The 21,319-nt window shown below is 37.3% G+C and overlaps 1 protein-coding gene across 1 annotated transcript in view; it reads right to left on the bottom strand.

Moving 5' to 3' along the window:
• Positions 1-1,507: 1,507 nt before the first annotated feature.
• LOC126199086 (synaptic vesicle glycoprotein 2B) overlaps positions 1,508-21,319 on the bottom strand; it is a 388,030-nt gene continuing 368,218 nt past the window's right edge. The window contains exons 9-13 of the mRNA XM_049935833.1: positions 20,999-21,186; positions 16,369-16,631; positions 5,821-5,980; positions 3,953-4,080; positions 1,508-2,941 (exon numbers count right to left, since the gene is read on the bottom strand). Of these exons, the coding sequence (XP_049791790.1) occupies positions 2,886-2,941; positions 3,953-4,080; positions 5,821-5,980; positions 16,369-16,631; positions 20,999-21,186 (795 nt within the window). The 3' untranslated portion in view covers positions 1,508-2,885. The remainder of the gene's footprint in view (positions 2,942-3,952; positions 4,081-5,820; positions 5,981-16,368; positions 16,632-20,998; positions 21,187-21,319) is intronic.

Below are 21,319 nucleotides of genomic sequence, written 5' to 3'. Positions count from 1 at the left end.
AAAATGTGCTAGCAGATGGCATTTCCTGATGCAGGAGAAAAGCCAAGTGGAAATCACCATAAGTAAAAAGCAACATATTGTTAACAAATTGATTTTTGATCTTAAAAACAAATCAAATTGTAAATATATTTAATTACAGACCACTGCTGATGTTTTACCTCAATAAAGCAAAATGTTTCTGGTGAACAAACAAAAACAAAAAACATGCATTTCCTTTAGTTACAACAGAACAAAAATACCGTCAAGTATTGTAAAGTAACTGCAAACAATTTGGCACTCAAATGAAGCTTTTTCTAGTTTCTTAAGTTGACTCTCCATTTGTTTAATTCGAATATTATTGTGACTCACTACATACTGATTAATTACGCAATTTCTTGTTATATATGTGACTGTGAATGCATGTGCTGATGCAATGAGGACATTATTTTGTGGTTGTTTTTCTACTTGTCTTCATTGTCTGATGGGATTGACTGTTATGATTTGTATTACTAATCAGCAGTGTCAACTGACTACTGTGCAGTGGAAGTGGCACTGAGTACCACTAATCAGGAAAAATTAGAGTAAAGAGCTCGAGCTATCAAACTGCCATCTGTTTGGATGACAAAACAAATCTTGCTTTGAAGAAGTAAACGCTATTCTAAATTTTGTGAACCAATAGCCAAGACACTGATGTTTACCATGGGAAAATATTTGCCCTTGTGCAATGATGAATAGAAACTGTTGAAAAGTATGCCTCTTTTTATGTATGTTCTTGAGGTGCAAAAAAGTGAAGTGCCAATAATGATGAATATGTATGGACACTACCTAAATTAGTCCCATATTCAGGAAATGAGCATTGGGGCAGATGTGGGAATCCTGCATTGCCACACAAGGCAAGTTCTTAGGGGAGGTGGTTCGCTGTTGCCTTCCTCTGGTATGTGATAAAGTATCAATTGTATACCTGTGTTGTGTGGACAACTGAGCTGAGTGCTTGGACAGTGTAATCTTGTGCTGTGAGTGTAAAGCAGTGTTGTGGATGAATGGAAGGGACAAGGTGAAACCCAGGGCTAGCACATCTATCATTCTGCACCGAGGGGACCGACAGGATTTAAAATCCATATACAATCGGCAAATCACCATCAGCTGTGTCATATGCTCTGACTTTATGAGACACTATTGAACACTATTGAGAGGCTTGTACTGCGAAATTAAACCAGGACACGGGCGCAAAGTCTGGCAATGAAGAACTGGTCGTCACCATTTCTCCTTGCCAACAAAATACTAGTGATGAAAATTTCTTCTGTCATCAGGACTGGAACCAGATACCCTAGGGTGCATAAGCAATCCCAGCTGTGAAGCTGGGTTGTATGCAAAAAAAAAAAAAAAGTTGTTGAGTATGATACTAACCATACATTGTGCATGATGGGATCGGGAATGGGTAACTTTTGAGAAACATATATATATTTTTCATCAAATAGTATTATAATTAAACTTTTATTGTTTTGTATTATGATTGACTATTGTGGTTACTGCAAGTCATTTTCTTATATTACTACATTCAGTTTACAAGCTATATACAATACTCAAAATGTGCATAGTCTTTTTATAACACTATTTTAGGAAACATGATTCACAGAAATTCATAACACATGCACTCCATAGATATTAGTTACTTAATGTAAAATGACTAGTTTATGATTGAGTTGAACTTTGTTAGCAATATTTCTTTTTTTAACAGACCAGTGTTCAAATTAAAAAGCTGCCATTGAATGATAATATGTAGTAATTTGCACAGTCTTAAAAACAGGACTGATTAGTCAAAGTATTCAAATAGATAAAACTGGATATCTATCTGATTCATGACATTGATTCAAACAAAAATCTAGATTATACTCTTGGAAAACAAATGATACAACAGAAAGATACAAAAAGTTGGAGATTTATCTTATCACAGTTGACTAAGCACCTTTTGGGGAGTAATATACTTATTTACAGCACTTCTTTCCAACAATAAATATATACATTTTACACAGCGGCATAACAAATAGTTACTTGTTTTCACTTACAAACTTAACAATTTTGGTATATTTTCTATAAATTTTATAGTCTAATATTGTGAAGTTATTAACAGGGGAAACAGAGTTGCAAAATGTTCTGGAAGAAATACTGTAGCTGTGCAGTGAAACATTTACAAACAACACTGTAGAGGAGCATGATTTTACATTTTGCACTTGTCATCATAAATAATATTTATTCCTACTTATTCTACAGAAGTCTTTGTACAGACAATCCACAATCATAGTGTGTACAGAAAGTAGCAATAATGATATGTTTTTGTGTTCAATATTCTAATGTAGTATCCTCCTGTTTGGTTAAAATGTCATAACAGAGAAATTTAGTGTTTCCCTGAGCATTTGGAATTTCTGTTTTTATTATCTAATGCTTATTGTCTACTGGACACAGAACCTTATTTCTAACTGATATAAATTTACAGGCATTGTAAACAGAAAGAAGTGTGTGTGTGTGTTTTTTATTGTAACAGTGTTTTGAATTTTCATCCTTTAATCCTGGTCAATCAAAAATTGCCATCTTTTGGCAAATAAATGTATAATGTTAAAGCTAAACCAAGCCACATATTTTTTCCTTTAACATAACAAATTACATCTAAAATCTACATATTTTACATTTGTTTGAGAAATATCTGGTATTTACAGTTTCATTACCAACAGTCAACTCTGCATGAGTGGTTAAGTAGAGAGAACTATAACAATGGCTGCATGCTCCAAGGTGTAAAAGAAGCAATGCCGTATCCAAGTCAAATAATGCTGAAATTGGTCTCTCAGTTTTATGGCAAGTTTGTGCAAATGCACATAGTAGTTGATAAGCTCTGTCATCGCAAGCAAGTGTCAAGACAAAGGTTCCCTTGTTGTGTTTGGCAGAAGTAGACACAGGAGCCCCCCTCCTGAAACACACATGTTATACATTCCAAAATGTGGGCCAGTAGGTGAAGCAACAAACCATAACAAATAAAAATTAACAAGATAACATTCAACTTAAAAAAGGTAACATACCCTTTAGAAATAAACAGAAAATACAGTTTCATAGCATCTGTCAATCTGAATGTCTATAACTAGTTTCCTTTTTAGAATGTTGCTTTCAGCTAATGTTTTTTGCTTGTCCTTTTGAAAAGCACATAGAAAAAATATTTAGTTTGTTCTTCTTCTTTCCAAAAATTCTTCATTCGGTCATTATGGGTCTGTTATTCTTTTTATGTCCATGTATTTTTGAGTTTCAAAACTCTTTTTGGCCACATTCACAGACATGAACTCACAGAGGCAGATCTGTCTATACTGTAGTCCATGTAGTTGCCAGTTGATCAGTAGCAATGTTTGTGAGATTCTTTTGGGTGATTGTTAGTCATCATGCTTTGGTTTTTCAGATATTATTTTCAATGTCATGTATTCATGTTATATGTTGATAAATATCTGGACATATTGTGTGTGCAATGTAACTAAATCATCCCATTAGGGAATACAGTTCTTCTGGGTATATGTGCAACCAGTTGCCATCTTGGGTCAAAACATTTTACTCAATATAAGTCACTCTACTCTGTCAGTGGTACGGGCATCAATATTTAATGATGATGTCTCTAATGCATAGTGTGCTTCTAAGAGAATGACTATCTGATAGTAGAGAAGCTTGGCTTTTGTGAAAAAAATACTTCTTATTGTAGATGTTCCACATAACTGTGTAAGCTTTACACAGTTTATATGCATGGATTTTATTGGTCTCTCTGTCACTGCCAGTGTTAATTTCATCTAAGTATTTCAAGTGTTTTACCCAAGTGATGTTATCTTTGATTAAACCCTTAAGTACTAAGTAAAATTATTACAATTATTAGTGTTGTTATTATTAGCTTATTTATTAAAGCTTACTTGCATGTGGCTAATTTTTAGCTTTTTCTAAAACTTACCGATTAGAAGGCATGCAACAATGAAGGTTGGTGCTGGACAGTACAGGTCCAGCAGCTGTGCAATTACAATGTTTCCTATTATTCCACCTAACCTAGCTGCCACCATAGATACAGCAACACCTGTGGCTCTGAAACAGTGATAATATGTCAGGAAATATGGAGTACAAATTGTAATTTGTACTTCTTACAGGCATATGAAATGTAAAGCATAACAGTATATTAAATACCCAAGAAAGATAAGCTGTTTATTTTCATGAAAACATGTTCCCTAAAATGCACAGGTTAATGTTAAGACAGAAAGAGAAATTCTGAATTGCTTTCAGTTTTCAAAATCCTACCCTCGAAAGTTTATGAAGAGAACATAGAATATCTGTGACAATGTAAGTTTAAATTATTAAAAGATTGGTGCTATTTGTGCACTAAGAAGACTGACTGACATTTCAAAAAGTTGACTAAAGTTTTTCCACAAGTCGGTAACATTTTCATATAGTATGGTTAGTATGAGCTCAAAATACACAATACAGATGTTCCATACTTCTTGCAAATTTAAAGACGGAAGTAAGATTAGTGTTTGCCTGTTATGAATCCTGTTGTACCTGTAAATAATACAGGGATCTTAAATATTCGACTGAAAGGCTGCTACACAAATTTCTGCACCCACTCTCCCTTCACAGGTAGCTTTTATGTGTTGATTGAAGCATTCAGTTCATTCTTTCTCCTTGCCCTCCTGCTTCACTTCCAGTTTTAATGTTTTATATTAATATTTTGCCAAGTGGGAGGACACAATGATTAAAAAACTGGACACACATTTTGCTTGAGGAACGTGAAATCCCACCTACCTGGTTTTTATGATTGGGATCTCTGTTGTTTCCCCATCTCTCTTTAGGTATATCACAGGGCAGTCCCTCCTTCAACAAGGCTGCAGCTACCAACCCCCTCCCTCCCCCCTTTCCCACTTTCTCCACTTCTTGGCCAATTAAATCTCATTCTACATCCCTTCCTATCTTGCACTAAACTTTTCACTTCCTACATAACTACAACACCCAATATCTGCTAGTGTTGAGCATGTTCTAGTCTTGGTCTAGTTCTGCTATTTTTCCCTCTACTACTCCTTCCAGAACCAAGTTAACTATGTGTTCTTGGATGACATAGCAGCTGTCCCAAACTTCTCGTAAGGGTCTTCCATAGACTTCTTTCCGATCTTCTCTTTTTAGTACTTCTCCATTTCTTTCTTTATCTGTTCATTTCCTTTTTAACATTGCCCTATCTCAAAGGCACTCAGTTTTTGCCTCTCCAGATTTCCAATCACCCACATTTTGCTTATGTGCAGCACTGATCTCTAGAGTCACTCTTTGTGCAATTTCTTCCTTGTTTGCATACCAACAGCTGATGCCACCAGAGTTTTATTTTTAATTGAAGAAAGTTTTCTTTATCTATGCCAATCTATTTGTAATATCACAATCCTGTCCCAGCAACAAATGTAAAACTAAATTGTGCACAGAAACAGTTGTTGCACCATGGAGTGAATTACTGTCCTATGAATTAAATTATTCTACAATACTATAAAAACTTTTATTTGAGCATAACTAATGCTGTAATTGTACACTGTTGACATTGTCCATGCACTTATAATCAAACGTTACAAGCAGAAAAAAGGTTGTATTTTAGTATTCAGCTTTTATGGTCAGCTGACTTTAAAACATTCAAGCAGTCTTTACTATTTTTCAGAATGAGTAAGTAACTTGTTAAAATCATCAAACCCCAAGAACACACAAATAAATTATTGTAACTATGCAAGAGTATCTGCCATTATTATGAGAAGAATTCATAAATGGAAAAATTGTCATATACACTAAAATGTCGGTTACCTGAGGTGTGTCGGAAAAATTTCTGTGATGAGACAGTCAAGGGCTGCATTTCCACAGCTTATAACACCACTAAACACAGCAGACACTGCTAAGTTTTGCTTGGAATTGTATACAAAGTACATTCCAACTGCACATAAGCCTGATGTGAATGTACTGAAGACTGAAACATAAAGATGATTCTTAGCTATCAAGATGTGAAATGATATAAAAGAGCTGTTACTTATATCAAAATAGCCAATATTCTGTTTTAAACTCCTGCTATTATTTACAAATACTTACTAGGTACAAGAAGTTGTTATTTTACGAAATTTTAAACATTCTACACCTACAATGATCTTACTTTCAGGTATGTTGTTATTCCCACATGCATCAAAATTATTAGTGTGACATCTTACAGTCTGTATATTACATCTAAATTCAGTTCACACAGTAGATAGATATGTGCATTAATATGCACTTACACCATGCACATGTATTTATTTTAAGATCACTGTCGGTAACGATACTTGGTATAGAAAATGTGTAATCTACACTTATTATTATTATTATTGCTATTATTAATCATTTACAGGCCCAATAGAACCATGTGAGTTACAATCAATCAATCTCAATTTTGATGGCTGGCCTTCCTTTGTTTCCAAGTTTGTTTAATCCTGTCAGAATGAAGTCTCTTTCTTTCATCAGGCCACACTGTTCCAGTCTGTTTTCTAATTTCCCTCTGACCAACTTTCCAATCAATATCTTTTGTCTGAATGTTTTTTTTTTATCTGTAATGTCTGCTTGAGTTATACCAGCTACTTTAAGACTCTCCTTAATCGCAAGGATCCATTTAATTGGATAAATTTTGGCCTTACTTCTGTTTTTGTAGAATTCTACTATTTGTTTTGTCAGCTTAATGGGTGCCATTATTTTAATGTGCCCAATAAATTTAAGTCTTTGTTTTCTCATGTCACCATGTATGTCTGTGTATTCTTCTATTTCCTTATTACTTCTCAGCCTATAAGTTTCTCCATAGTAATTCTGGGGCCTAATACATTTTTAATAATCTTTCTTTCTTTTGAATTTCTTCAATATCCCTCTTTCTATTTAAAATTAAAGTATCTGCTCCATAAAGACATTCAGGTTTGATTACAGTGCTGTAATGCCTATGTTTACTCAATTTAGAAAGTGATTTTTTGTTATGAATATTTTGTGTTAATCTGAATCCAGTTGCCATTTTTTGATAGTGAACTTCATTTGCTGCTTTTTCTACACCATTTTCTTGTATGATTTCCCCCAAGTATTTAAATTAAGAAACCTTTTTTATTTTTCCATGTGTCACGTTCAAAAACTTTTTTTTGGTGCTTGTTTGTCGCGCGTCACATATTCCATTTTTTCGAATATTTCTAGTCCTACCTTTTCCACAACATCTTTAAGAATTTAAATTTGTTTCTGAGTTGTGGTCATACCCTTAGTTAAAATTGCCAGATCTACTCCAATATTACTTCTACCTAACTTGATTGACTGGTCTATATTTTGACTCAACTTTTGCTCTCACCATTCTGTAATTACATTTTCAAAACACAGTTAAACAGTAGTGGGGAGAGTCCATCTCCCTGTCTAATACCATCTTTATAACAAATGGTTCAGAGCTAGTGTCAGTTAATGTTTCCTCAATCAGTGTTAGATTTTTATTATATGGCCATTGTTCTTTTAAAATTTGGAAAAGAGATTCACAATCAACTGAGTCATAGGCCTTTTTAAAATTCAAGAATGTACATAAAATATTGTTACTAGAAATCCTTGGTGCCTAAAGATTAGCTTTAAATTCAAAATTCGTTCTGGACGGGATCTGTTTGGTCTAAAGCATGCTTGATATTCGCCAATTTTAGGTTGTAATAACTGTTCTTGGGTTTGATCAACTAAACACTGTGAGAGAATGTTATATGTGACAGGAAGAAGAGAGATTCCTGGGTAATTATTAACATCAGTTCTATCCCCTTTTTTATGCAATTGATGAATTAGAACAGTTTCCCAGTCCTCAGGTATTTTCTCAATTTGCCAGATATGTCCAATTAGTTGAGTGATCTCTTTTATAGCGTTCATGCCAGCTGATTATAGTAGTTCTGCAATTATACAGTCTTCTCTGGATGCTTTATTGTTTTTAAGTCTCTTAATTTGTTTACTTATTTCGATTTCATCAGGTTCTTTAAAGTTAGGGTTGGTGTTATTAGTTTGCTGTGGTTGGAATTTATTTGTTGTTTCTGGACAGTTTAATAGTTTTTCAAAATAATTAACAAGTACCTTACAATTTTCCTGGTTGTTAAGAGCCAAACTACCATTTTCATTTTTGAAGCACAGACTTTGTTGCTAACTGGTAAGTTTTGTTTTGAATGTTTTATAAAAGTTTCTTGTACTGTTATTTTGGAAGTCTTTTTCGATTTCTAAAAGTTGGGCATTTCTGTAGTTTCTTTTAGTCTGACAGTTTAATTTAGATGTTTCTTTTCTTACAGTTAGAAATGTGTTGTACATATTTTCAGTTTTGTTACTATTCCAAATTTTGAAAGCCTCATGCCTAGATTTAAATGCTGTTTCACAATCCCCATTCCACCAAGGGTAGTTTTGTCTCTTTTGAAGTGGAAATAAATTTCGTGCTGTTTTGATGAACTTTACTTTTAGGCTTTGCCAATTGTTGGGTTGTTTTTTTCATCAAGTTTGCTTGTTAGAGTTGGGGTTATTTTAGTAGTGTCAAATTTTGAGATAACATTTTTTTGTTTTTAAAGAGTTTTTGAGATTGAAGTTTTATTTTTATGCATGTTAAATACTGGTCAGAATCAATGTTAGCTCCTTTCCGAATTGGGTATTTGTAATTTCTTTGTAGCTAGGGTATGAAATTGCTACATGATTGAGTTGAAATTCCCCAATAAATGTACTGGGTGCAGGCCAAGGTTGTTTGTTTAGATGGGTTCTTTTTAAAATGTGTTAATATACTTTTAAGGCTAAAATTTTTGCACATTTCAACAAGTCTTTTGCCATTTTGGTTTGTTCGTTTATGCACTGGAAATCCACCCACCATTTTCTTAGTTTTTTCTCTTTACCTAATTGAGCACTAAAATCACCCATTAAAATTTTAATACAGTTTGAGGGAATTTTTGAGATGATGCTTTCTGAGATTTCCCAAGCTTCATTATCGTCTTCATGTTTTTTGCAGTTATCCTCATTGACTGGCAAGTAGGCATCAGTTAAAGTGTATGCTATACATATTATAAATTAAAGTACCTTGCTACATTTTTCTGTCTGTAACTGAAGGCTAATCTTAGGAACTAATGTAGTGATTTTGATACAGTTTTCACAAGGAAGCTTTGTACATATAATTTATTACCACTATGTCAGACAAGTCATATGGCTGTAGATACTTAGTGCTGCCTATGTGCAGCCGGGGTGAGTTGATAGCATGTAACATTTAGAGTGCAGAAATATGGACATTTTACTTAAAATAATCTAGATGCAATTTATACATACTTTTTAAACAAGATGTAAATGAATTACATATTGATTAGTTACATTAGAATAATACCCTTCCTCCTTTCTTAAGTAATTCAGTGACTGGCAGAATTATGTGTGAAACTTCAATAGATTTGTTCTTCCCACATAACAATACACATTGTCCATGTCTCTCACCAGAGCAGAAACAACTAAGAATGATTATCCTCCCCCAGCCTACTAACCATATTTTAAATTTGTATTTTGTCTACAAATTTGCTTTGCAACTATTCCACCACCCTGTATCAGTGTCCACAGATCAGATAACATTTTTACTTACTTTAGAAAACTGTCAACCTTTTATACTCTTAACAATGGCTGAGAATCTATTTTAAAATAAGAACCCTGCATTTACAGTTCCCAACCAGTTATTTTGCTCCTATGTGTTGTATTCATGAGAGTCTCCATTTAATGACTGTGAATAATTACAACATAAATGTTACTCTATATAAATAAAACAATTATCTGAAATATGTAATATGGTATCATTAGTCTTTTCACTAACTTATGGAGGAATACCATCGTGTAAGCTTCTAATGCATCTGATTTTGTAATATTAAACACATAGTTACACTTGAAAAGCATGTACTTTCAAACTAAATGTAATCTATACTTAATTTATAGTTGTTCAACAATGGAAAATCCAGGATGGAATGTAACAGTATTATGAAAAGGATAGCTGCTACTTATCATATAGTGGAGATTTTGAGTTTCAGATAGGCACAACATAAGAACTGTCAGAAAATGTGAGCTTTTGGCCAACAAGGCCTTTGTCGGAGATAGAACATATTCACACACACACTCATGCAAATGCAACTCACGATCGCTAATCCTTGTGTCTGTACTGACATTGTCGATAAGGTCTGGCCTGTAGGCTGCCGAGCTGGGTGCTCGAGCCAATTTTCAGAAACTGTTCAAAAGCATTTCAGACAACAGTCTGTATGTACCCTCCACAGTGAGTCTGCAGTCTCTGGCTGCTGAGGCCACACTGCAAACAGCTGCACATGATGGGAAACACAACTGGGTGGTACAAACGAATCCAGAGTACGCTATGGACACTCGCATAGCACCATCCTATGTCAACCTATTCATGGGCCATCTAGAGGAATCCTTCCTTAACATCCAAAATCCCAAACACCTCATCTATTTCAGATTTACTGATGAAATCTTCATGATCTGGATCAGGGGCATGGACACCCTATCCACATTCCTCCAGAACCTCAACACTTTCTCGCCCATTTGTTTCACCTGGTCCTACTCAACCCAACAAGCCACTTTCCTCGATGTTGACCTCCAACTCAAAGATAGCTATATCAGTACCTCTGTCCATATCAACCCTACTAACCACCAGGAATACCTCCACCTTGACAGTTGCCACCCTTCCCATATCAAGAAGTCCCTTCCAGACAGCCTAGGCACCTGTGGAAGTTGGATAAGTAGTGACAAGTGGTCCCTCTCGAAATACAAGCCTCTCACTGAGACCTTCACAGAGTGTAGTTACCCTCATAACCTTGTACAAAAACAGATCCCCCATGCTTTATCTTTCCAGTCACTTCTCATGTCACAAAGTCCCACCGACTGGACACAGAAGAGCATTCCCCTTGTGATTCAGTACCACCCAAGACTGGAGCAACTGGATCACATTCTCTGTCCAGGTTTTACTGCCTTTCATTGTGCCCTGAAATGACGAATGTCCTATGCACTCCTTCCCTCCACTCCCACAGTAGTATTCTGCCATCCACCAAAACCAGACAAGATCCTCGTCCATCCCTACACAACCCCTGTTCCCAACCCATTGCCTCATGGCTCATATCACTGTAATTGAGATAGATGCAAGATCTCTCACCATCGCCTACTCCCTGTAAATCCATATTTTCAGAGATGGTTGTGGGACTCGACTGTTCAGTACAGGATGTCAAATCAAACACTTTTCAGCTGTCTAATTTCCAAACTGTTATTTTATTTGGCGACCAGTTTCAGTGATTTACTATGCCATCTTCAGGCCCCCTGACCAATGTGTAGGAAGATTCCAACCTGGGCAGATGGTGGTTGAAGTGATCGGTGTATCAAGCATAAATCTACAAATAGCAGTATTTGAATGCTGCCCCCTATTTTGACTGGAACGCAGGTTGGAATCTTTCTGCACTTTGGTCAGGGGGCCTGAAGATGGTGTGGTAAATTGCTGAAACTGGTAGCCAAATAAAATAACAGTTTGGAAATTAGATGGCTAAAAAGTGTTTGATTTGATGACATCCACCAACCACTCCACTACCTATCCCATCAGAGGCAGGGCTACCTATGAAACCAGTCATATGATCTACAATCTAAGCTGCAACCACTGTGCTGCATTATATCTGGGCATGACAACTAATAAGCTGTCTGTCCGCTTGAATGGCCCCTGACAAACTGTGGCCAAGAAACAGTTGACCACCGCATTGGTGAGCATGCTACCTAACACAACATTCTTCATTTCAGTGACTGCTTCACGGCCTGTGCCATCTGGATCCTTCCCACCAACACCAGCTTCTCTGAACTGTGCAGGTGGGAACTCTCTCTGCAACATATTATACATTCTCGTAACCCTCCTGGCCTCAACTTTTGTTAGTCATTGGTCATTGTCCCACCCATCTAGCTCCTTGCCTGTTTCCATTCCAGCACTACAAAGCCCTCTATTTCACCAATGCACTAACAGTCTTTTTACTTCTCTCCCTTTCCGCTACCCTTCCCTCTCTCCCTTGCCCCCCCCCCCCCCCCCCTTTACTACCTTCCCAATTTACTTTTCCCTGTTGCTTCATAACTTGGGTTGTGAGTAACTGAATCCACTTTACCTTCTTCCCTTTTTCCCCTTCTCTCCTTCCTGATGAAGGAAAAAAGTTCTGAAAGCTAGGAATGTAAATTTTCTGTTCTGTTTTGTGTATCTATTTGCTGTACTGAGCTGAGGTAAGTACTGGGCAGCCCCTCTATCTTTTTGTTAGTATTTGTTTTAGCCAAATAATTGTACATTATGGCCAACACTTTGAATATCACCACCTTCAAGAATCCATGACATGCAAATAACATGGGTGCATTAAAATGATTCTGTCAAATACATCGTCACCTTCATGAATTAGGCTTTGTAAAATAAGCACACACTAAAACAGTGTCCTCAAGTTTAAAAGACAAAATATATCTTCCTTTGTTCTCTGCATGGTGAAAAGAGGCCAAGTTCCTCTCACTATCACAACATGTCCACACCAGTTGTATCTCATGGAAGTTACACAACTTCTAACATGTCTTACTTTTACACTATGACATGCATGCATCACTCATAAGTCTGAAAGGCAACACAGTGCCCCACCAGATAAACAGTATCAATTCAGCCACGAGTAATCCATGCCTCCCACTACAATCATCACATGTGGTTCTCAGAACTGTTCTGCCAAACCACCAGGACTGACAGACAGCTTGGGCATGTAACTCCAGAGACCAGCAATACAGACAGATCACACAATCCACAGTCCGCCCAAGTTTTCAGTCACTTCATAACTGTCTGCCTCTGTCCTGGATGTCCCTTCATGCTCCACCTGCCACTGCACCCTCTAGCATGCACTAGCGCCACACAACCTTGTTGTGCCACTGGACGGCGCAGACTATGAACTCCGTCCTTGGAGAAGGAGAAAGGTAGAAAATAGGTGGCACCACTACCAACACAGCACATACTCCCCTCCACCTGCCCCCAAATCTCAGATGGGGCCAAAAACTCCCGTCATTAATTCTTAGCACCTGGTTTGATCTGAGTGAGGTGGACTGTAACCTCCTGCCCAGAGTGCTGATCTCCTAACAGCAGCATTACCAGGGTAAGAAATAATCTGATACACAATGGTCCTCTATATTGGGCAACAGGTTTTTAGAGATTCCTTCTGCCCCTCTACTGAACCCCCAGAAATTCTTAACGCAGACATCATCACCTACTCGATAAGAATTTGGCCAGCACTGCTGATTGTGACTCACAGCTTCCTTCCTGTGCACCTCCCAGATATTTCTCGTGGCCAGCCTCCACTGTGCAGCAACCTGTCAGGGATTCTTCCCTTCAGGCAATAGATCTTCATTACCCAATAGTTGCACAGTGGAGTTGCACCCTGATACCCCAGAAATAAGTAGGGTTGTGTGGATCCATGAGCCTCATGACACATGGTATTAAATGCCATGGTCAAACAGAGCAGAGAACTGTACCAATTACTTTAATACTCATGATGGTAGGCAATCAGGGCATGTTGTTGTTGTTGTTGTTGTAGTCTTCAGTCCTGAGACTGGTTTGATGCAGCTCTCCATGCTACTCTATCCTGTGCAAGCTTCTTCATCTCCCAGTACCTACTGCAACCTACATCCTTCTGAATCTGCTTAGTGTATTGATCTCTTGGTCTCCCTCTACGATTTTTACCCTCCACGCTGCCCTCCAATGCTAAATTTGTGATCCCTTGATGCCTCAAAACATGTCCTACCAACCGATCCCTTCTTCTAGTCAAGTTGTGCCACAAACTTCTCTTCTCCCCAATCCTATTCAATACCTCCTCATTAGTTACGTGATCTACCCACCTTATCTTCAGCATTCTTCTGTAGCACCACATTTCGAAAGCTTCTATTCTCTTCTTGTCCAAACTGGTTATCGTCCATGTTTCACTTCCATACATGGCTACACTCCATACAAATACTTTCAGAAACGACTTCCTGACACTTAAATCTATACTCGATGTTAACAAATTTCTCTTCTTCAGAAACGATTTCCTTGCCATTGCCAGTCTACATTTTATATCCTCTCTACTTCGACCATCATCAGTTATTTTACTCCCTAAATAGCAAAATGTCTGAGATTGAAATTAGAGCACTCAGCACAAGGGGGATTTCAATAGTAACAATGGATTTCAGCAATCTGAAGGTCCCAAAATTCCTACTTAAATTCTGGGTGATCACTCGGGTGGTTGCCCCTCTGATAGGTAGCAACCATACAAATTTGGTACAGGCATCAATACAAACCAAAATATACTTGTTCCTATCCCTATATCTTGGGAGGGGACTGACGAAATCAGTACACATGCAATGAAATGCCTTATCAGTGGGTTTTGATGTCAAGTACCTGACCCTGATATCTGAGCAAGTTTACTCAGAGCACATCCTGACAGTTGGCTACCCTGTTGTTAATCTCTGCAGCCATTTTTGGCCACAAGAAAAGTTCCTCATCTTTTCCCACCTTGTTTTGTGTACCTCCTAACACCCCCCCCCCCCTCCCTCACACTTGGGATTCATGGAAATACTTAAATGACAGTGCAGTGGGATCAGGTCCTCAGGTACTACAACCTTCAGTTGTCTGAGCCACACACCTTGCAACACAGCACCTGAATAAGGATTGGCATGCTCAGCACCCTCAATCCTCCGCTTGACGACTCTCAAATGTTCATTCTGATCTTAAAATTCTCTAATATCTCTGAACAGACAAGGAATCTGAGTCAGGATGGAACCAATTTCACCTGTCTGTTCCTGTTCATTCTCTGGAGGATGATCTGTTGGACTATCATCCTCCTTTTCTTACATGCAGCTTAAATTATTGGCCAATATGTTGTCAGAGCCCTTGATATTGCAGATCTCAAATCTAAGTCTGAGAATCTTGTTGAGTCCACCTCACAATTCGTTCTGTCTTATGGGGTCTATTGAGTATCCATCTCAGGACTTTATTGTCTGTTTCCAGCATAAATTTCTGGTGCTCCAGGTAGTGGTTAAATTTCCCCATCTCAAACAAAACAGTGACAGTGTCTAGCTCATATATGGAGTACGTATTCCCCAATTTATTTAACCTCCTAGAAGCATAAGTAACAGCCCTCCGCTCCCCTTCTTTTTCTTGTAACAGAACCCATCCGAGTCCTTGCCCTGAGGCGTCAGTTTGTAAAATAAATTTTTCATTAAAATCCAGTACATCTAACACTGGTGCAGACTGTACTGCCTGTTTAAGAGCTAAGAATGCAGCCTCCCAAGAAGGACACCAAGTAAATTTACACCCCTTGTGGCACAATTCATTCAGAAGAATCACTAACAGCAAACCCTTCAAATTCAATTTATTCCGTAGTAAAGATGTGTCAATATTTGAAAGTTGCTTTCCTAAAAAATTATCCTGAAGATCCATAAAAATAATAAATAAAGGTAAGTTGTGGATGCATAAGGGAATTAAAATCTACTGTAAGAGGAAGAGGGAAATTTATGTAACAGCCAGAGTAAGTCAAGATCCAACATTACTCACATACTATAAAAAATGCTGTGGTATTCTAAGGCAAGTCATTAAAGTGTCAAGAAGTATGCATGTCCTGACAGAAATAAATAATGCAGATAATAAGATATGGGACATTGACAATGGAAGACAGAGAACAAGATTCCATAACAATTAAACTAAATGCCAATGTTTAATTGATAATTCATAAGCTGCAAGTACTTTTAAAAATCACTTTGTAAATGTAACAGCAAATACAGGATTAGATGGTTCAGTTGAAGAAGCAAGATAATATATTAAAAATGTAATTCCACAAAATCTTAAGGAACTAGAAGTAGCATGAACATCCTTCACTGAAGTTAATAATATTGTAAAAATTATAAAACAAAAGCTCATGGGATTTATAGGGTTTCTTCATCTACGTCTACATTTACATCTACATCTACATAGATACTCCACAAGCCACCTTAAGGTGTGTGGCGAAGGGTACCCTGTACCACTGCTTGTTATTTCCCACTCCTGTTCCACTAGAAAATAGAGTGAGGGAAAAATGACTGTCTGTACACCTCTGTATGAGCCCTAATTTCTCATATCTTATCTTCATGGTCCTTATGCGTGGTTTATGTTGGTGGGAGAACTTTCCATATCATATTTGTATGGATTTAGTTATTTAAAAATGTCATAATCACCATTAACAAAAGCTGTGACTGGAGTTATGGTGTTACATGATATGTTAATCAACAGTGCACAATAAATATCAAATTCCTTATGTTGTAAAATATATATATTACCTAGGAAGAATTTACGGCCCAAATGATCCATGCCAAGAACAGCGATGATATTACTGGGTATGGCAGAAGCAACTGTGATCAATGATTCCATGAAGACTTGGCTCTCAATTTTATCACTGCATACATTCTCATCTGAATGTGAACCATACTTCACTACAAAATCCGTCACTTCACACACAGATGCTGACTGTCCAGGATGCATGCGCCCATATTCATCAAAGCGATTGAAGAGTTCAGGAAACCACATCATGAGACCATAGTACCTACATAATAGAAAGCAATATGTTTGTATGTCCAGCAGTGATCCAGTGACACATCACACAAACACTCCCCCAGAAACATTTGTAGAAATTTTATGATAATTGCAGAATTGAAGTGATTTAAAAATAGATAACACTCTTTACTGTGTTCTGTTTTCAAATTCAACTTCTCTCTCCAGAAAATTTTAATACTGATCAGTAAATGAAAAATGTAAACAACTGTTTTGACTCCTTACTTCCTGGACTTTGGTAAGGTGCAGCTATACAATTTCCTGGTATTGTGTCATATTTGTACATAGTACCACACTAAACAAAGAACGTTACAAGTGACGAACCTTATAGCAATCAATGTGCTACACAAGGTCATTATCAAACCATGCTGATGACTTCAAGAGCCAGGAGATACAGCTGAAAATTTATAGCTAACTTAAACATCATAGAACTGAAAACTTTTAAAGTTAGTTTGTTGTCTTAAAATATAAAATAAGGAAATATAAACACTGAACAACTTGTGAAGTCTTAGCCTTCTTTAAAACATCAGTGAAAGCACTTATGTAACCCACCAGTGGAAAAGAAAACCTGATGTCCATGACCACTGTGCCACACTTACATACATAGGAGTGAAACTAACACATTCCTGATCCAAAATGGTAGTTTCCATAAGGAAATTAAACTTTATAACAAACTTTGTGAAAACATAAAAGCAAATACTGAGGCCAAAGCCTGTGGAACATCTTCAATGTTTATTTACAGCATCATTGCTTTTACTCAGTTGACCAATGTTTAAATGTATTACTGTAATTTTAAGTAAGTATACATAGTACTCACTTTCATTTTTATGTATATTAAACTGACTTGTCCAATGTCTTATGCATTTGTAGACAACAAGGCCAATGAGAGTACAGTACAAAACCTTGCAGATTAACCTTTTGAGGGAAGACAGAATGAAGGCGAGGGAAGGATAATAGCTACTTTGCCATCAGATATATTTTAAATACTCTTATTAATGAAAACATGGACTGGTGACATGAATCTACAAAAATAAGAATAGCATCTAACTACTGGCCTCTCTCACATTTACTGTTTTCATCATTGCATCCCAATTGAAAAGCCCAGAACAAATTAGAGCTACATATATAATTTTTTTTGAGTTTTGCTTTGTAATGGATTATGTAGAGAGAAAATTATGTCCTTAATAAAATAATGTACAAAACCAAATTATAATAAACGAAATAGTGGTGTAATTTTCTCTTTCTTTGCCAAGATTCTTAGTGGTGCAACTCATAATATGTCTTTAGGGAACAAATTACCTTGTTAAATGCTTTAGGAATCTCACACACACACACACACACACACACACACACACACACACACACACACACACACACACCACAAAAATTCCATCCCCCCTCCCCCCCCCCCTTTCAAAAGCATGCAAGTTTTCTTTCTCTGTTGTGTGTGGCTGGCAATAACTCAATGCTTCTGCTTCTCAGCAAGTGGTTTCATTTAACCCTAAAATATTTACATTCCACCAGCACTTTCCTACCAAATTACCTCTTTAATGAACTCAGGCAAGTGCTTAGGTGACATTGAGAAATGAATGTGGCTCATTTGACCATATTCAGCATGATATACTGGATGATACAGAACATTATGTAAACCTAGTACTTTTTTAAAAAACGTGCTTATAAGTAAGCCTATATGTCCTTTAGATCTTACAAATGCATTTATATTTAACATATATTTTATATCATCTGGTAACTTGCTGCACAGTTTCATTCCTTTACAGCATGTACTTTTCTGACACAAACTTGTACTACATGTCTGTTTATTTTCATTTTGTATTGCAATTGTGTACATCAAATTTTTCTCTTACTAGCACCATCACTCTCATGCTACTACAATCATGGTCAATTACATTAAAAAGATACATGAATGGCAATTGTTGCATTTCAATGTTTCAAACTAGGGTTTACATGACTGTCTACCTCTGCTCCCTGTAATAAATCTAATGGCTCTCTTTTGAATTTTAAATGTCTTGTGAAGTTGCTGGGGAATTTCTCCAGAATGTGAGGCCATATTTCAGATGCACAATAAAATATGCATAGTAAGCACACATTAGTGAATGCTCTTTTAAGCATCCTTTTTTAATCCTTAATCTGATACTGGGTGTTTTTCAGTTTGTGATGTTTTTCCCTTTGGCAATTGCTGACTGAAAAAAAAAAAAAAAAAAAATAGTTACCAAGCTTTGTCAGAATATAAGACACTAAATCCTTGCTACTGCTCCCCAAGACTGAAATTCACAGCACTGATGACATAATTGCAGATATATTGAATATAACATCAGTAAGCCTTGGGATTGAGAGCAACAGAGACCCACACAACAAGAGAAATACTTATTTTCGCATTTGGATTCAGTGTCCCCCCCCTGTCTCCCCCTCTCAGACTGCCTACTTTCACCATTTTTCACTTAATAGATCATGCAGTTACCTAAGCTTGTTGCTTGTCACCTGACTGTTCTACAATTTGTCATAACTAGTGGCCTTCTAGGAAATTTCACCAATGGTTAACGTCACCACATGAAGGTGATGAGAAAGTGCTTCAATCAAGCATTGTGAAGTGTCAGCTACACATTGTAATGCAATGCTCGATAACTCTGTGACAAATATAATCATGTAAAAAGAAAGTAAACATACTTTAATTATGCTCATATTGTGCAATATGCTGACACAGCATTGGCAGGAATGTATATTTATCACCTTCCAATACAGTGGTTACAAATAAATACTGAAATCTGACATTTCAGATGTACTCCTTACAAATTAACAATTTCTCAGGCAGAACTAGCTGTCATGCTGAAAGTGTAGTCTTACTTATTAAGACTGCTAATTTGTCTTCCTCTTCTTCTTTCAGTGATCTTGTGGGTGTCTGTTCAATGTATTCCATGTCTTGTACATCACTTACACATTTTATAACAAAACAACCAAGAATTTTCTTTCTGCATATTCAAACAATGGAAAATCCAGGATGGAATGTAACAACATTATGAAAAGTAAAGTTGCTACTCACTATATAGTGGAGATGCTGATTCACACATAGGGACAACAAAAAGACTGTCACAAATAAAGCTCTTAATCAAAAATAGGTCACTCTCTCTCTCTCTCTCTCTCTCTCTCTCTCTCTCTCTCTCTCTCTCTCTCTCTCTCTCTCTCTCTCCACTCTCTCAGGCAAACGTAACTCTCACACGCATGACTACCATCTCAGGCAACTGTAGCCACACTGTGTGCAGCAGCACCAGTGCATGATGGGAGTCCCGACTCGACTGGGAGGGGGTAAGGAGGAGGCTGGGGCAGGGAGGGGAAGGGATAGTAGGGTAGGGATGGCGGACAGTGCAGTGCTGCTGGGGAGCGGGCAGGGAAAAGGTGGAGAGGGTTGGCCACTAGGTGCAGTCCCTGCAATATATCCTGCATTCTCATAACTCTCCTGGCCTCAATCCTCATTAGTCATTGTCCTCACACATCCAGTCTCCTGTTTCCATTCCAGCACTACACTGCCCTCATTCCACCATCACACTCAGTCTTTTTACTTCTTTCCTTTTCTGTACCCCCTGTCCCCACCTCTCCCTTGCCTTCCGTCTAACCTCCCGGCTGCACCTAGCTGCCCTACCTTCTCCACCTCGTCCCTGCACGCTCCCCAGCAGCACTGCACTGTCCGCCACCACTACCCTACTATCTCTCCCCCTTCTCACCCCAGCATCCTCCTTAACCTCACCCAGTTGCCACTCCCATCATGCATTGGTGCTGCTGCTCGCAGTGTGGCTACAGTTGCCTGAGACTGCAGTCGTGTGTGTGTGTGTGTGTGTGTGTGTGTGTGTGTGTGTGTGTGTGTGTGTGTGTGTGTCCATGAACTATTTTTGATGAAGGCCTTATGGGCCTTTTTGTGATGGTCTTTTTGTTGTGCCTATCTGTGACTCAGCATCTCCGCTATATGGTGAGCAGCAACTTTCATTTTCATAATATTGTTACTTCCTGCATATTCCTTTTTCAATTTCCCAATTCCTGTCTCCTGTGTAGCATTTTTAACAACCACCAATGATGATCTCTGTTTTTTCAGGATGCAGATGAACCTCTAGGTGTTTGACTTTCAATTTTATAGTAGCCCACACCAATAATTAAAGTTAAAATTGAACTACTCTGATTCATCAAAATTAACAAGAACTGGAACTTGAAGTCAATATCTGAATGTCATTTCTACTGTGGTTTCACTTTATGATATTTATTTTGTACAACTATTAGTGAACTACTAAGTATCTGTATGTACTTAGTACTATAAACGTATATAAGTAATACTTTTTAACATATCTTACTCACCCTATATGGAATGTGAAGTTTATTGTTATTGAAATGAGAGTAAATTTTAATATAGGTGGCATGAACAAATGTTTACTGTTGCTCATGATATCACTAAGCATCTCTCTAACTTTCCAACATGCCAGTAGTTTCTTCTCCTTTCTCTTCTCTGGATCGTATTTAGGAAGGTCAACAATTAGTTCCTTAACCTGTAAAAGCATTCATATAATGATTTATAATCTAAAACACTGTTATATGCCTACAGAGAGAGAGAGAGAGAGAGAGAGAGAGAGAGAGAGAGAGAGAGAGAGAGAGAGAGCTTTGAAGACTGTAAAAGTTAGA

This window comes from Schistocerca nitens, chromosome 8 (assembly GCF_023898315.1).
Source record: "Schistocerca nitens isolate TAMUIC-IGC-003100 chromosome 8, iqSchNite1.1, whole genome shotgun sequence".
Taxonomy (NCBI): Eukaryota; Metazoa; Arthropoda; class Insecta; order Orthoptera; family Acrididae; genus Schistocerca; species Schistocerca nitens.
This window is presented reverse-complemented; position numbering and strand designations above follow the sequence as displayed.